Source organism: Anabrus simplex, chromosome 1 (genome assembly GCF_040414725.1).
Source record: "Anabrus simplex isolate iqAnaSimp1 chromosome 1, ASM4041472v1, whole genome shotgun sequence".
NCBI lineage: Eukaryota > Metazoa > Arthropoda > Insecta > Orthoptera > Tettigoniidae > Anabrus > Anabrus simplex.
Window position 1 is genome coordinate 1,420,031,023 of NC_090265.1, and position 18,422 is coordinate 1,420,049,444.

General features: G+C 40.1%; 1 protein-coding gene across 1 annotated transcript in view; it reads right to left on the bottom strand.

Annotated features, from left to right (window-relative positions):
- Positions 1 to 3,015: 3,015 nt before the first annotated feature.
- The window catches only part of Psn (presenilin), a 179,264-nt gene continuing 163,857 nt past the window's right edge, over positions 3,016 to 18,422 (bottom strand). The window contains exon 10 of the mRNA XM_067137878.2: positions 3,016 to 3,596. Within this exon, the coding sequence (XP_066993979.1) occupies positions 3,441 to 3,596 (156 nt within the window). The 3' untranslated portion in view covers positions 3,016 to 3,440. The remainder of the gene's footprint in view (positions 3,597 to 18,422) is intronic.

Consider the following 18,422-nt stretch of genomic DNA (forward strand, 5'->3'; position numbering starts at 1 on the left):
ATTGGTTTCAATCACTACCAATCTTACATCATATCAGTTAGAAATAATTCGAAACAGTCACTCAAACTGACCTCTAGTAATAATTCAACCCTCACACTAGGATTTCCAGTGAATGGAACTACTGTAGTTTAGACTGTTCCATATTTTCAGGCCAACTTTTTTTCCCATACAAAGTTATGTTCTACATCTCCTACCATCACCATTACTTCCAGCATAATATCTTCTCCAATTTCACTAGAAATACCAACAAGATTATCATCCAAACGATTATTTTAATCATTATCACTACTAGCAGGAATATTAATATCACTTAGAGATTCATCTTTGATGTGGTCCCTTATTTTATTTTTAAAAAATTATCTCTTTCCTGGCAATTGCCATTTCTGTTTACTTCGTCAGCTGGTAAGAGAGTGTACGTAAAGGAGAGGAGATAAGAGATATTAAGGCCAAAGATTTCATGAATGAAACTGGAATCCCTCCTGCCATCTGTTGAGAACGCTGAAAAACATTTTCCACAGAGATTTCAATATCCAAGAAATTATTGGGTGATCGCAAAATAAATACTGTAGCTAAATGAGCAAACGGTGCCCGAGAATTTTTCAGGCGTGTCACTGAAGAGGTTAATAAAACACAACAAAACTTTGCTCAAAAGAAAAAAAAGCAAACAATTCTAAAAAAAGAAGCATGGCAACCCAGAAAATCCCTGTTCCTAAAATATGGAGATTCATAGCATATAAACAGTTTGTAAGTTGGGTTAACCCTTAGAGGGTTGGGTTTTTGAAGAGCTGACATACTCCACAATTTAATTTTTTTTGCATGCTCTTCAATAAACTCCATCATAAATTAATGTAGAGGCACATAATACATTATATTTTTTAAATGGCCAAGTCATACATGAAAAAGTGAAAAATCACAAAACTTTGATTATTAATAATGTTTTTTGCGTGGTATTTCACAAAATGTGGCAGTAGACACAGATGTTGTTAGGTACAGTCTTTGCACTAATATAAGTGGTTCTTTAGTCCTCTTTGTGGGCTGATTTTGTCATTTTGTGGTAGGGAACTGAAATGAAATGAAAGAACTGTACAATTAATTTATAATGATTACAGAGCATGAGCTGAGAAAGTATAGGAGTTTGGATGAATGGATCAGTAGAGTGGTATTCTTATACTTCTATGGTATGTTTGTGTACGACAATCAGCATAATTCCTAAAAATCAATGTGGTCCTTTCACAATTACATAAGTCTGGTTTTGTACTCAGGATGAGAGAGGAGTTGCCGGATAATTATTTTCCACAAACTGTGCACGATACAAGTTTTGCGCCTTTTTGCAGATGGTGGATGTAATTATTCTTAGTCACCATCACTTATTCCTTCACTGTCGATTATGATATTTTCAGGAGGGAAGTCGTCAAATTACTTCATCCGTATAGGAAGAATCAGAATCCTCACAACATTCGTCAAAATTTTGAACACTATCTCATATTACTTCAGCACGACTGTGAGCAGCCATGTTCGTCAGCTAGCAATTGATTCCCAAAAGTCGTACACATTCACATACAAAAACTAAGCTTACAGAACATCCTGTGAGGATATGAACAAGCAAAAGCTTCAATAACGGAGCCAAAAGATGGCAGACAGCATATGTTTATGAATCGTTGCTCAAAGACTTAGAGAAGCAAAGGTATGACACTTGGAAGATTGACACACAATATATTGAGTCATAGCTGCAGAAGCACTTCCCGTGAGATGCAATATATTGCGCTGTGACCTACATTGGGTTAATTCTTGGGACTGCAATTGGTCATAAAAATCATGTTATACCATTATGTGCAGTTAACCTGACAGAATTGATTAAAGATTAAGTGCTGTAGAGAATGTTCTACCAGCTTAAGTTACTGTTTATTTAGAAAGTATTTCGTGGGCCAGTTGTGTTTTACCAGTACATTTTAACACTTCAATGTTCAACTAAATGACTAGTACGTATACGGCTGACAGTGAGGGGAATAAGCAGACTCGCTGTCACATTTTATCAAGCTCTGTACTGCTTCTCATAACTGCATCGAGGTGAGATTATTTGACAATTTTAGAAGATTGTCATTTTTTCTTCCGCATCTTTAGGCAATCATACTGACAAGTGATTTTAGACAGGACTGCCCATTTTAACTTATGTGTAGCTCCTAACAGTTGCTTCCTTTAATCGAAAGATTATGTGGTGCGATCCATTCATCTGGGTTGTGACTTTGGGAACGGCTTTATAATTCGATATTGTACAATAACTTCTGTGGCCTCTAGCCGTGTTATATTTCACACCATTTAGTGCATATTTCTTGCATTATTAGAACAGACAAAAATTATGTACATTTAAAAGCATCTATCTAGCTGTAGCCTCACCAGAACTCTCAACTTATGTACCACTTCCATTGTCCATATTCCAATAACTTTGCAATACATTCCAATAACTTTGCAACAAATTGAATAATACCTGCTTCGTTTCTCCTGCGTGAATCCAATAACAAGTCTATCAATTCAGTTAAACTTCCCTGTCCTTCGCCCTCTGAATACTTCCTTTGATGTGCTGAGATTCATTAAGTTTTCTTCATCTTTCCACAAACATCATAATTTACACTCGGAAACACCAAACTTTTTCGCAGTCTGTATATTATTCATACATTTTGCTTTGTGTAAAACCTGTAATTTAAAGTTTATGTTACAACCTTCCTCCTCTTTATTTAACAGTAGTGACAAATACATTCATTCCACAAGATGCACAAAGATTGGAAAAGTGAATGCATTAACACAATTAATTCCAAACCAAACAACAATAGACCACAAGCTAAAAATGGGGGGGGGGGGGGGGGAAATGCCAAAGCTTAAGAAATTTCATGACCTTGAGTTCAGCTCTGATTTGCATTGCAATTTTCACTGCACAAGCCAGCACAGTTGAGGAATAATACAAATATACCTTCACAAAAAGGAGTCTTTAAATATTAGGCAGTGCATATAAGACGACTATGATTTTTAATAGTATATTTTAATGTAAAAAACAGCCAAATTCAGGTTGATACAGTAATTCTTCATCAGTACTTGTTTTAAAATATGAACAAGGAGGAAAATGGATAAACACTATGCGAGACAATCTGGCAGTGTGAAGTGGGCTAGCATTACTATAAGTGAAGCTAGTAATGGACAAGAGGAAGAGCTGTGATCCTGCTCATCAACAGACTGCACACGTGAGTTGTCAGATTAAAGCCTGGATGATAATAATAAGAGAAGTATTAGTTAGTATCCAAAACAATCTCACCTTCTACTCTCCTTTTTATTAACAAGCAAAAGAAGTTGAATATAAACCAGAATACTTCAGAATCCATATCAATAATCACAGAAATTCTGTGATTTACATATTATCATATAATACTGTGGTTGAGAACAGTTATCTATCAAATAAATACTTGCTCACTGGCAAGAGTATCTGCAAAAGGTTTAACAATCTCTCGAGTAGCGAAGTAGAAGATCAACCCAAAAGTAATGGATATTGGCAATGCAGGGAGAGCTTTCTTGAAGATGGCAAGGAGAAGCAGCGTCAGACAGAGACCCTACGGGAAGAAAAAAAGAGAAATGCATTAATGATTGGCAAATGCTAAAACGTACAAGTGGAAATGTTGAGTAATTTACATACTGTATGTTACTAAGTTAACAATTACACAAGTAACACGTATTAGCATATTGTTTTAATATAACTAAGAACAGCACAAATAAAATGGAATGATATTTTCTTGAATATTCTATACTTGCATTTTGTATTTGCATTTTGTATCTTGTTATATTTAATAATCTTCAGCAATACCCATAACTTGTTTTCACAGTTGACAATCACAACAAAATTCCATCTACACTATAATGTACAGTATAATGAATTGATGCTCAGGTAAGAAAGCTATGATGATGATGATGATGATGATGGCAGAGACGATGGTGAATGGCCAGGTGAAGTTCTTTCGTGTTAATGCCAACGGGCACCCTCCATGTCTGTGACGAGGAAGCCCTACCTACGATGAAATCTAATGTTGAAGACAGCACAAGCCCCTAATGCCCAAGCGAGATGAATTTTAAAATTATCGAACCAGGGACTCCTTGGATCAAAGGCCTGCATGCTGTTATTTTTCATTGCTTGGAATTGATGTTTACTGTAAATGCTGAAGTAATCTTACAATGAATATGTACATTCTTAAAATTACTAAGAAACCATAATGGGATACCTTGTGTGTCTTACGACTTCACAAACTGGATTATTATTCAAAATTCGCAAAGCAATGCAACATCTTAATAGAAGCAAATAAGTCCAAATATGCATTATGGAAGTAAAAAACATCAAAGAACAAAGCCTCTTAAATTCAGATGTAATCATTTATCTTAGAAAAGAGTATGAGAATATTGACATTCCAGCAGATATTTCAGAAATAAATATATATATGTAGTGAACGAATCAATGAATTCCCGCAATTACAGGTTGCCACAATGAAGAAAGTAAAGCATTTCAGGATGGAGAATGTTTTATCACATAGAAATATAGCGGTGATATGGATTTTTTAAATTATGGAGGTCCGAACAGGTGAGATTTCAGGATATGTACAGATCCACGTATGGTGCTGTTCATAGGCAGGTTGAAATTCTTCCAGAATTCTATGAACAAGGCAGGTATTGTGCCACGAGCACCAATCATTAGGCCGATAATCTCTACTTCATTCAGTTGGTATTTATTTTTGTAGAATGGAAAGTTCTGCTTTTCAAGACAAATTTTAGTAGACTTTCAGTTTAAAGGGAATAGAAATCATGGTCTCTGTAATAAAAAAAAATAAAATAAAAAAAGGTTAGAATAAGAAGAAGAGAACAAGAAAAATTACTAAGGTATCTAGCATAAAATACAGGAAATTAATTTACACATAAAGACTTGTAATAATAATTGTTACCGTGGTTTGGTGGATTAGCAGAGGTGAAAGAAGGTGCGGGGGTGAACAGGTCTCAGGCTACGAAATTAAAGTTAATTTAAAATTTAACCAGGTTATATTTTCTTTGCAAAATCAAGAAATAACAAGCATGGCAGGTACAGAGTAGCAAAGCAACAAAAGTACAATTACAGTATTTACAGGATTTGGGCTTCGAGCCCCGAACTCACAATTCTTGGGCAACTAGCCCAACTTTACCCCAAAACAAGTTTTAACAGAGGGGCAGAAAACCCCATTCATGCCCAGGAGCACTTGCTCCAAAATTACACAGTAAAGCCTCCTCGAGGCACTCAGAACCAAATTTCAAAAGAGCGATCCGCTCTCAAAGTTTAAGCCAATCAAAGGCCACACCAAACTCCACCTTCAAGTTGTCCTCTAAGGACATATACACAGGGGTAAAATACCCAACCTACTGAGGCCTATTAAGTGAGAAAAGGTTAATTACATGGCCTCTAAAATACCAATTTGAGAGGAGGCGATCTGCACTCCTAATACATTTTGTTTAAAACCTAATCTGGCTCTAGGCCGCTAATGCAAGGGCTAATCCCATACTAAAGAGGTGACTTTAGAAAGAAACAATTTACATTACGTTAAGGAAGAATCGGTTGTGAAAAATAAGTTCACCTCAAAACAATATGAGTGGGAGCTTGAGAGGGTTAAGCACTCTCTATCCCAATATGTAGCTTAAAAGAGAATAGATACTAAGAGTCTTTACATTTTAGGGAAAAGTTACATGGTGGAAAAGCTTCGGACCCGCCCCGAGAGTTAAACTGCTGAGCTAGCAAGAAAAGAAGTTATTAAACGGCCATTACCTTGTTGTTGAACTGCTGCCCGAAGAAAGAGGCGCTTCCCGCCCCCTGCTACGTACTTTACACACTGAAAGATGGTACAGAAGTGGCCCGGAGACCCTAAAATCAGCAGTTTATATACTCTCGCGGAAAGTTCGAGGCGTTTGAGGAATAAGAACACCCTCCCACAAAAACTTTATTGGCTAGGGTTAAGCAATATATCCCCTTTGGGGAAGATACACCTGATTGGTTATAAATTAATTAAAGAAATTCGGGATTGGCTAAATTCAAAACAAGGGGAAAGAAAGGGTTATACAGCCAACTTAAACAATAACAGAAAGAAATTTAACCCATTGAGGACCGTGGACGGCGTAAGACGTTTAAGCTTGCTCGTGTGCTGCGGGCCGTGGACGGCGTAAGACGTTTAATGTTCCGCGCGAAGCAATGCTGTTTATATTCGTCATCTATGCACTCTTACACCTTAGTCAGCGTTACTTGTTGTAGCAGGAAGTTGGTTGACGTTTTTGAGATAACCCTCACGTTGAGTGGACTCATGTTTATCTTAGCTGTTTTAGCGGGAATATCTCAGCACTTCCGCGCGCGTCAAGTCAGTACTTGAGATTCCAATGCAGTGCGTGTCGTTCTTACTGAGTGTAGTATAATGGCTTATAAAACAAAGTTTCTTACGGAAGATTAATTATTAGACATTGTTCACAACGATTATTCTGGTAATGAACTTATTCGTGAAACAGACTCAGATAGTGAAAGTGAGAGTGACGAGGAAATGCCGATTCCCGAATCCGATAGGCCTATAGAGGAAAGTGAAGTGCCTGATACATATCATCCTAGTTATTGTCCACCATTTACAGAGAATTCAGCTATAAAAGTTCAAATAGAAAATAAGCAGGATATTTTGAGTTACGTGAGTATTTTCATGAATGACGAATGTTATCAGTATGAGTGTGAGCAGACCAACCTATACACGGGTCAAGTGATAAGTGCGGCGCCGCGGCCTTTCACAAGGAATTCGATCATGCAATAGTGGAAACCGATTAGTCCAAAATCCTGATATAAAAATTTACTGGACCGAATACCCTGTTTTTCATACTCCGATATTTTCTAAAACGATGTTTCGAATACGCTTCCTTCATACTTTCATTTCTTCGATTCAGTGACAGCAATCATTATGCCGAAAATACAGATAGGCTGTATAAAATTAGACGTATTTTGAAACCTGTTACACCAGATATCACATCCTAAATATTTGCTAGATGTAAGCACAAAGCATCATTTTTCTAACATTTATAGTTTAGGAGGAATTGTAAATTGTATTAAGTGATGCGCTTCAAGACGGCCAGGCATGAAAATGGCTGGTCCAGGCATTCAAGTGTCCCACTCAGAAGCAGGTACTGAACGTGTTAACAAGAAACAAACTTTTGAAATAAAAATTTCTCCAAAAAAACAGTTCTTTCACTTCGCACTAGGGTGCACTATTGGAGTTCTTTAGTAGTGTCCTCTAGAAGAGAAAGTTCACACTTCTTACTACAGGTAAAACAAAACTATGTCGAAAACGACCCAGTTCAGAAACTTCAAAATTTCCAAGTAGTGACATCTTCTGAGAAACTTTAAAATTAATACATTAGATAAAGTTCAAACTTCCTCCACCAGAGGAGTTTCAACTGGCGCAAAGTTTGAATTAGCGGCGTGGAGGTGTACCGCCCGGTACAGACCTCCCCCCCCCCCACCCCAAAAGTCCCTCCAGGGGTGACACAGAAGATTTCTTTGAAAACAAGGTCCAAGTTATGATGTTGATATGGAGATTAATTGCAGAAGCATTTATAAAAATTACTAAATTTGGTTTGATCCAGTTTCAAAATTCTTTATAGTTATTGCTGATGTAATGTCTTTATGTTTGTAGAAGTTGAATTCAGAAGGAAAAACTTTAAATACTTGAAAGTGAAGAAAAATTTTCTAAGTCCACCAAATATTGCAGTTGAATTCAAAATTGTAGTAACTGTTGAGATTAAATGATTAAATGTCCATGTAACTGATTAAGTATATCAGTTGCTGATGACTTTGACGGCCAGACCAGCCGCCGCTGCTTGAGTCCAGAGGAGGCCGCTCGGACCCCTCAAGTACCCTGAGATACCGCTCGCCCGCACTATGAGAGGAGCCGTGGAGTAGAAGCACGCCGCGCCCGCGGCGAACATGCAGGTCGCGGGCCAGTTACAGGTTGTGCGCCGCACATCAGCCTTGGCCGGGAGGACGACTCCGGCTCGCTGTACACAAGTTGGCCTCACTGGGGAAGGGCGGGCCCGTACCCTGCCTCAGGAGCGGTATGGCGCCGCGCTGCTGCGGGGGCACTGAAACATTAAAGCTCGGCGGCAGAATTTTGTTGGACCATCATCTTTTTTGAGGGCACAGGCTTTGTGGAGAGGTTGAGGGGCCAGCGGCGTGCAGATATTCATGGCATTTATAAGCCACTGTGTGTTGTGGAGCAGGAGACGGGAGCGTGGTAATGGCCATGGCAAGGACAGGATGGCAGTTTAACAGTGCGGGGAAGGTTTACAATAAATAATTACACACAAAGGAAACAGATTCCAAGGGCAGAAGGCCTTAAAAGTGAAACCACTCAGAAAAAAAAATATAACCTTCCTATTTCTTTCAAAATTATATGAAGCAAGTTAACACAGAAATTACACCGGTTTCACCAGTGACAGGTGAACCCTAAATATCCTCTCGGTGGCTGGATTGCTTAATAACAACGTAACCGGCGTAAGGAAATCGAGAATGATACACGGCCCATGAAATCTGGGGGCAAGCTTGCCCGCGGGAACAAAATTCTTGACCATCACCTGGTCACCTACCTTCAAATGGGTGGGTCTCCGTCCACGATCATATCTTTCCCTAACCTTTTCATGAGACACCTTAAGGTTGGCTTTAGCCTTCTTCCAAAGATCTTTAATGTTGTCTGGGTCTATTGTCTCAGGTAGAATGTCACTCAGAGACCAGAGGTTAGAGAGCGGCGTATTGGGAACAAACTTGAACATCAAAGAAGCTGGAGTAAACTTGTGAGATTCATGAACCGCCGAATTCAAAGCAAAAGCTAACCAATGCAGGGACGTGTCCCACCTAGAATGATCTTCATGATGATAGGCAATAAGCGCGGACCTGAGATTACGAATTAACCCGTTCAGCCAGAGATGGTTGAGGGTAATAAGCAGAAGTCGTCACATGAGAGATGGACAGGTCAAAACAGAATTTACGAAAAAGATTTGATGTGAAAGCCTTAGCATTATCAGACACGATATATTGACACGGACCAAAAGAAGCAAAGATAGAATTTAGACAAGTAATGGTGGACTGAGCGGTAGCCAGCTTAGTCGGAAATAACCAGGAAAATCTTGTAAAACCATCTACGCATACAAAGATGAACTTGTTGGCATTTCCCTTTGACTGGGGGAAGGGTCCTACATAATCAATATACAGGCGTTCCATGGGGCGCGACGCTTAATGAGAAGACAAAAGGCCTACCTTGGTGGACATGGTTGGTTTACTAAGCAAACAGGATTTACAAGCCTTTACTAGTTCACGGATTTCACCGTCCATACCCTTCCAGATGAACCTTTCACGAATCTTTTCACGAGTTTTAAAGATTCCAAGATGCCCCCCCAATGGGGTCTCATGATAGTACTTGAAGATCATAGGTACAAGAACAGCTGGAACAACGACTTTCATCATCTTATCATGCCTCGAAGGGCAACATAAAACACCATTCCTCAGTACATAAGGGACGACATGTTCCCCAGAAGAAAGGGTTTCCATTATCGGAGCTAGCGTCGGATCTTCACGTTGGTATTTCTCGATATCCCTAAAGAGCATGGGAGTATCTGTTAAGATGGCATTAACATCAGATAGTATCGACTCGGGAGATGACGAACTGTCGACCGGTTCATGGTTCTCAACGTCGTTGGAAAACATACGGCTGAGTCCATCAGCAACAACATTTTCGGTACCTCTGATATGCCTGACATCGAATTGGAAGGCAGAAATACGGATGGCCCAACGGGCTATACGACCAGTACGACGCGGCCTACCTAAGACCCAGCTTAAGGCTTGATTATCTGTCTCCAGGTCGAATTTGACATGTTCCAGATAGAGACGGAACTTTTCTAAGGCAAATAAGACTGCCAACCCTTCGAGCTCATAGATAGAATACTTGGCTTCTTGAGCCGATAGAGTCCTAGATGCATAGGCGATGGGTCGCCTCCCTAGTTCAGTCTCTTGAAGAAGGACTGCAGCTACCGCCGCCGACGACGCGTCGGTTTGGACGATGAATTTCTTTGAGAAATCAGGCATAGCAAGGACAGGGGCATTACAGAGAGCTAATTTAAGATCTTCAAAAGCAGCTTGTTGAGAAGGTCCCCACTCAAATTTGATGCCTTTCCTACGAAGAAGGTTTAAGGGCGCCGCTCTATTAGCGAAGTTAGGAATAAACTTCCTGAAGAAATTCACCATACCAATGAATCTGGCGATACCTTTGATGTCCTTGGGAGGTTTAAAATCACGGATGGCCTGTGTTCTAGAATGATCGACTGCAACACCATCAGGTGACACAATATGCCCTAGAAATGACATAGAGGGCTTAGCAAAGGCAACCTTGGACAACTTGACAGTTAACCCCGCCTTGCGAAGGCGATTGAGAACTTCTCGCAGATGATCTAGATGTTCTTCAAAGGTCTCCGAAAATATGACGACATCATCCAGGTAGTGATACAAGTACTCAAATTTGATGTCGGAGAAGACCCTATCTAGCAGTCTAGTGAGTACAGCTGCTCCCGTGGGGAGCCCGAAAGGCACGCGGTTGTATTCATACAAATTCCAATCCGTGGCAAACGCTGTAAGGTGTTTAGACTCTTCGGCTAGGGGAATTTGATTGTAGGCCTGATTCAGGTCCAAGATAGTAAAGAACTTGGCCTTACGAAACCATGAAAAGCAAGAATGAAGGTCGGGAAGGGGCACAGATTGTAACACCACCTTCCGATTGAGAGCCCTATAATCAATGACAGGCCTGAAGCCACCTTGGGGTTTCGGGACTAGAAAAATAGGCGAAGAATACGCCGACTTAGAGGGCCTAATAATACCATCCTTCAACATCTGATCGATGATTTCTTTCAGAGCCTTCATTTTAGGTGGAGATAGCCTATATGGTGGAAAACGGACAGGAATCGAATCCGTGACCTCAATTTTGTATTCAATAAGGTCAGTAACACCAAGAGTATCCAAGAACACTTCTGGAAACGACTGACAGCTTACGAATACTATCAGCCTGCTCCTCAGGTAGATGCCTAAGGTCTAACAACATCTCATCCTGGGTAGGCGAAATAGATGAACATGATGCAGAATTACATTTCAATAATGGAATTTTACAATTAGACGCAAATTTGAAAGTGCACGACCTACTCTGAAGATCGAGCACAAGACCAGTGTGAGAAATCAAGTCAGCTCCCAATATAATGGGGCAAGACAAGTGTTAAACAATTTAATTTTCCATGTAAATTTAAAAATGCGGATTTTGACATTTACAGAACCTAGAATTTCTAATGGAGATGAATTAGCCGAAACATATTGAACAGGAGATGAGCCATAGTCAGGTAGTTTACAAACAGATTTCAATTTTGAATACCATTCAGCCGAAATAATAGAACAAACACTGCCTGAATCTAATAGAGCAGTTACAGGTTCATTATTTAGCTCAATTTTAAGAAAAGGCACAGGTGCGGGGATATCCGCCGCAATCCTAAGACATTCTTTGGGGCATTCAAAAGATGAATTTGAGGACTGAATTTTCCCTGAATTTTCGACCTGTTTACCAGGGGCTGAGCCTCGGGAAGATGGATTAATCGACTCAGCCAAAGCCGCTAGTCACTTATTATTATTGACATGGGTGGAAGTTGCACCAGAAGTTGAGCAGGAGGGGGTGCTATTTGAATTTGGGCAATTCTTGGCGATATGTGAGAAAGCCCCACATTTAAAACAGCCTTGTGATGAGCCAGCTCCATTATTTGCCCTACTAGATTTGATCAATGGACACTTGTTCTGAAGATGGTCAGGCGACCCGCAAGCATAACATTTACGAGGTGTGACTGGTCGGCGAGGTGGAGGCCGAGTATTACTAAAAGAAGGAGGGGGTTCTTTCGCGACACGCAAGGAATCGGCGTATCTAACTCCTTCCGCTGAGACGGCCAATGCTTCAAGTTCAGAGAAAGTTTGCGGGCACGCCGCGAAACACAAATATGACCTATAGGATGGTGAAATGCCTTCTACAATAGCCTGTACAATCTGATCTTCAGGGAAGTGAAGAGCAAACACCCTAGTATAGAATTTAATATCTTGGATGAAGTCTGCCAAGTTTTCATCCAAGCGCTGTACACGATAATAGTACTTCTGAATAAGGGAGGACCTGGCCCTAGCCGGGATGAAGTTAGCTAGCAAGTGGGCGTGGAAGTCTTCAATAGATGATTGCTCGGCAATGGCTCTTACTATTTTGTCTGAGAGAATACCAATTGCATAGGGATAGATGATTTCAAAATCTGACATGGAGAAAGAGAAAAAACAAGGGCATGATCCTGAAATTCAACTAAAAACCTTAAGAAAGAAATAACTTCACTGGTAGTGTTAACAGAAAACTTCGAGATACCTCTGAGCAACATTGCCAATGGATGAGGCAAGCTGCTGAACCCAGGTGACATAGTAGGTAAAGGTTCAAGTGGCAAAGACGTTAATTCAGAACGTACATTATTCAATGAGTTACGGCGTTCAGACTCCTCGTCCAATGGGGCAGAGGTTGTTTGAGCTGCAACGGTTTTCCTATTGACATCTCCCTTAGGAGGCTCTTCCTCGCTACCTACATTCACCATGGTGGGTTGATCGATTTTGGGAGGAACTTCCCCAGTTAACAATTGGGTAACCTTACTAGATAATTCAGAAAGATTTTCAAGAACCATACTAGCTTCCTTCCTCTGAACGTCATTCAACTTTAGAGACAACAGATCGTTAACTCTATTTGAAAAATGAAATAGCCTGGCTTGCACACGCTTAATTTGATTAGGCGAAGGATCATTTTCTTCAAAAAAAACTAACTACAGATGCTAGCTCAGTAGTATTGTCAGTGATCGTGGAAAGAGAGTCGTCAATTTCTTTCTCTCCCAAGGTGGGGATGGAAATGGGCAAATCAAGGGACTCTCTAAGCTTATTTGTATCTACCGCAACCGTGCCTCCAGATTGCACATTTCTAATAGTCAATTCATAGATCAACTCCTCCTTGCGCAAATAGTTAAGATGGAGAACATCGCGAGGGCCGGGCATGATGACAGAACAATTTTGAGAAAGGAAAAATTAAAAATTCCAGCAACTGAGAAAATTGTTAGAATTCGAATCAAAGCAATGTTTAGCCGTCAAAAGGGGCTAAATTGAGACCCATTCAACCACGCTCTGCTACCACTTGTTACCGTGGTTTGGTGGATTAGCAGAGGTGAAAGAAGGTGCGGGGGTGAACAGGTCTCAGGCTACGAAATTAAAGTTAATTTAAAATTTAACCAGGTTATATTTTCTTTGCAAAATCAAGAAATAACAAGCATGGCAGGTACAGAGTAGCAAAGCAACAAAAGTACAATTACAGTATTTACAGGATTTGGGCTTCGAGCCCCGAACTCACAATTCTTGGGCAACTAGCCCAACTTTACCCCAAAACAAGTTTTAACAGAGGGGCAGAAAACCCCATTCATGCCCAGGAGCACTTGCTCCAAAATTACACAGTAAAGCCTCCTCGAGTCACTCAGAACCAAATTTCAAAAGAGCGATCCGCTCTCAAAGTTTAAGCCAATCAAAGGCCACACCAAACTCCACCTTCAAGTTGTCCTCTAAGGACATAAACACAGGGGTAAAATACCCAACCTACTGAGGCCTATTAAGTGAGAAAAGGTTAATTACATGGCCTCTAAAATACCAATTTGAGAGGAGGCGATCTGCACTCCTAATACATTTTGTTTAAAACCTAATCTGGCTCTAGGCCGCTAATGCAAGGGCTAATCCCATACTAAAGAGGTGACTTTAGAAAGAAACAATTTACATTACGTTAAGGAAGAATCGGTTGTGAAAAATAAGTTCACCTCAAAACAATATGAGTGGGAGCTTGAGAGGGTTAAGTACTCTCTATCCCAATATGTAGCTTAAAAGAGAATAGATACTAAGAGTCTTTACATTTTAGGGAAAAGTTACATGGTGGAAAAGCTTCGGACCCGCCCCGAGAGTTAAACTGCTGAGCTAGCAAGAAAAGAAGTTATTAAACGGCCATTACCTTGTTGTTGAACTGCTGCCCGAAGAAAGAGGCGCTTCCCACCCCCCTCCTATGTACTTTACACACTGAAAGATGGTACAGAAGTGGCCCGGAGACCCTAAAATCAGCAGTTTATATACTCTCGCGGAAAGTTCGAGGCGTTTGAGGAATGAGAACACCCTCCCACAAAAACTGTATTGGCTAGGGTTAAGCAATATATCCCCTTTGGGGAAGATACACCTGATTGGTTATAAATTAATTAAAGAAATTCGGGATTGGCTAAATTCAAAACAAGGGGAAAGAAAGGGTTATACAGCCAACTTAAACAATAACAGAAAGAAATTTAACAAGAAACAAACTTTTGAAATAAAAATTTCTCCAAAAAAACAGTTCATTCACTTTGCACTAGGGTGCACTATTGGAGTTTTTCAGTAGTGTCCTCTAGAAGAGAAAGTTCACACTTCTTACTACAGGTAAAACAAAACTATGTCGAAAACGACCCAGTTCAGAAACTTCAAAATTTCCAAGTAGTGACATCTTCTGAGAAACTTTAAAATTAATACATTAGATAAAGTTCAGACTTCCTCCACCAGAGGAGTTTCAACTGGCGCAAAGTTTGAATTAGCGGCGTGGAGGTGTACCGCCCGGTACAATAATAATAATAATAATAATAATAATAATAATAATAATAATAATAATAATAATAATAATAATAATAATAATAACAATAATAATAATAATAACAACAACAATAACAATAATAATACCCATGTGGGGATTTACCGGTTACCTCCATCGGGCGCGTCCCATTGGAATTGGGGAAGCTCGCTGGCTCTGCCGCCATCAGAGTCAGAGGGTAGTAGGGAAATAAAATAGCACCGTGAAAAAAAACCTGCTCCCTTGCCACGGTTATGGCAAAGACTGGTAAATGACCAGAAGCCAGAAAACATCTTGAGGCAACCTCTAGGGCTAACAACCCTAGTTGTAAAAGGATGGGTACCCGTCCAAAGCAAAGTCAAGTCAAAAAGCATGATGGCACAACATTTCAAGAAACATACCCCAGGGAGTAAATCTTCGGATAAATCCCTCGTCGTGAACGCCACGGCGCACAAGTCTCGTTCGGATTTTATGTAATTCTGGGGGAGACTCGACATCATGCAAGAGACGAGTCAGAGCGTCTCTGTGTACCCCGAAGAGTCAAAAACTCAGGCCAAAATCTAAAACCTTTCTAGCAACTTTCAACATAAATTCACTTACACAAACTGGCAAGCTGAAAACCCTCACCAAAGCTCTTCACGAAAATCAGATATCCATAATGGCCCTACAGGAAAAGAAGGTACCCAGGTGAAGAGATTTTCGAATCCGAAGGCCACCGATTTTTCAAGAGCAAAGCGCAAAGAGGTATCCTCAATGGAGCTGTGATGCTTGGAACCGCGTTTGCTGTTAGAACAAGATCCTTAAATCGGTTGCAAATTTCGAACCTGTGAATGACAGATTGTCTATACTCACAATTAAATGCACGAACAAAACCTTCGCCCTAGTTAACGCACATGCTCCTACAAACGATAAGAACAAGTCTGATCCAGATGAAGTTGATCATTTCTGGGACCTACTGGATGAAAAATTAAACAAAATCCCCAAACACCATGTCAAGCTTCTTTTGGGTGACTTCAATGCCCAACTAGGTCGTGAACAGAAGTACAAGAAAGTTATAGGAAATTACCCTGCTCACAAAAGAACCAATCCCAACGGCAAAAGACTGGTGTCAAGGTAAAGAAAGGCATCAATGTGGGCTCAAATCATTATATGTCTCTTATCAAATTCAAACCAATTCCCGCAAACACAAGGAAGACAACCAAACAGATCACAAGCTTCGACAATGAGAAACTTCGGCAAAGGGTCGAGGAGTTCCAGGAGAAGGCTAGACCAAATGACTGTGACTTTAACAACGCCAAAAGTCTCCTTGTTGAGGCCGCCAAAGACGTTGCAGAAATCAAGAGAAGCAAAAAGCATGCCTGGTGGAATGGTACCTGCGAATCAGTCCTCCAAGAAAGACTCAATGCGTGGAAACAGTACTACTCTACGAAATCAGAAAAGGATTGGGAAACCTACAAAACCCAACGTGCCCAAGCAGCTAGGGTGTTCAGAATTGAGAAACGTAAATACGAAAAATCTCTCATTGAAAAGATAGAACAAAACTTTAGGAAGAATGAAAGCAGAGAGTACTACAGAGACTTCAAACGCAAACTCACTGGCTATAAACCACCATCTCTATGCTTTGAGCGAAAGGACGGCACACTGGCAATGTCAAATGAAGAAAATTGCAGCATTCTGGCAGATTACTTCAAGAATTTACTTAATTGCTCTAAACTGCAAAGCGCCATTGAGACCAAGGAACCCTTACTCAGGTACCCAGATTCCAGACCACCCGACAGAGATGAAATCAAGCGCCACTTTTCCCGTCTCAAAAATAACAAAGCGCCGGGGGAAGACTCAGTAGTAGCAGAACTATGGAAATATGCCCCAGAGGAATCACTTGATATCTTGCAAAAGCAAATAGAAGAAATTTGGAACAAGGAGATCCTACCCGAAAATTGGAAAATAACCTTGATCCATCCATTACACAAAAAGGGCAGCATGAAGAACATCAACAACTACAGAGGAATATCTTTGCTACCCGTGACTTACAAAATTCTATCACTTGCCATCCTGGAGCGTTTGGAAGCACAAGTCAAACATCAAATAGGTGAATACCAAGGAGGGTTCAGAAAAGGTCGCTCAACAGCTGAACAGATCCAAAATCTCAAAACAATCATCAGATATTGTACACTAAGGTCCAAGCAGTATGTGTCTGTCTTTGTGGACTTTAAGAAAGCGTACGACTCCATTGACCGGGAAGTCCTGCTAAACATCTTAAATGAATTTGGAGTTGATTTGAAACTGCTGGCATTAATTAGAGCCATCCTGGCCGATACAAAATCCAAGGTGAAGTTCCATGGATGTCTCTCGCATTCCTTTGACATCAAAACAGGAGTCCGACAAGGTGATGGGCTACCCCCGATACTCTTCAACTGTGTTCTTGAAAAGATCATCAGAACCTGGCGGGTGAGATTACAGGAAACCAACTACAGTCCATTGAGAATAGGAACCAAATCCAAGGGGATCACAACAGACTGCTTAGCATTTGCCGATGATATTGCTGTTCTCTCAAACGACCTTGAAACCGCTAGAGCTCAAGTTGAAATTTTAAAGGAAATTGCCGAACAAACTGGTTTGCAGATATTGTTTGAGAAAACAGAAGTAATGACTAACATCAAAGAGGCTCCACCAAAACTCCATACAAAATACGGGGACATCACCCGAGTAGACAAATTCAAATACCTGGGTGAGATCATCATGAAAAATGGACTGGAAAAAGAAGCACTTCAGGAGCGAGTACGCAAACTGGAAATAGCCTACCAAACGTCCCGCACAATCTACAACAAAAAATGCCTTTCCCAAAACACCAAGATACGTCACTATGAAACAGTTCTGAAGCCAGTAGTTCTATATGCAGCCGAAACCCTGTCTCTAAATGCCAACAAAGGACTCCTTGAAGAAATGGAGAAAAGAGAATGTAAAATTGTGAGAGGAATCTTGGGATCAAAGTACAGAAATGGAATTCATCAAAAGAGATTCAACAAGGAAGTCTACAGCAAAATAGAGAAAATTACCGACACAATCAGAAAAAGATGGGCACGATTTTATGGTCATCTGAAAAGAATGGACGGAAGAAAACTAAAGAAATCTTTCACTTTTTGATTCAAACCCCAAAACCACAATTTCCTGGTTTAGAAATACCAAAGAAAACCTGCAAATGCTACATATCTCAGCTGAAGACGCCCTTAACAGAGATCTCTTCCGCAAGAAAATATTGACAAACGGGCTAAACCAAGACGGGCAACCGAAGAGAAGATACGGTGCCCCTTGGACAGAGGAGCGTAAGCAGGCCCACTCACAAAGAATGAGGGAAATTTGGGCTCTAAAGAAGGCCAATAACGTGGTCCTTGATGGCCCCAGCGAATTATTATTATTATTATTATTATTATTATTATTATTATTATTATTATTATTATTATTATTATTATTATTATTATAAGTAAAATAAGAAAATACAGAAGCCTTTTATATTTCTTAAACACGGGAAGTTTAGTATTTAATATAATTCAACACTGTTATCCAGTGATACATTTTGTAACATCCATTTCTAAGTTTCAGGTTATTCTTTACAACAAATGAGTTATTCAAGAT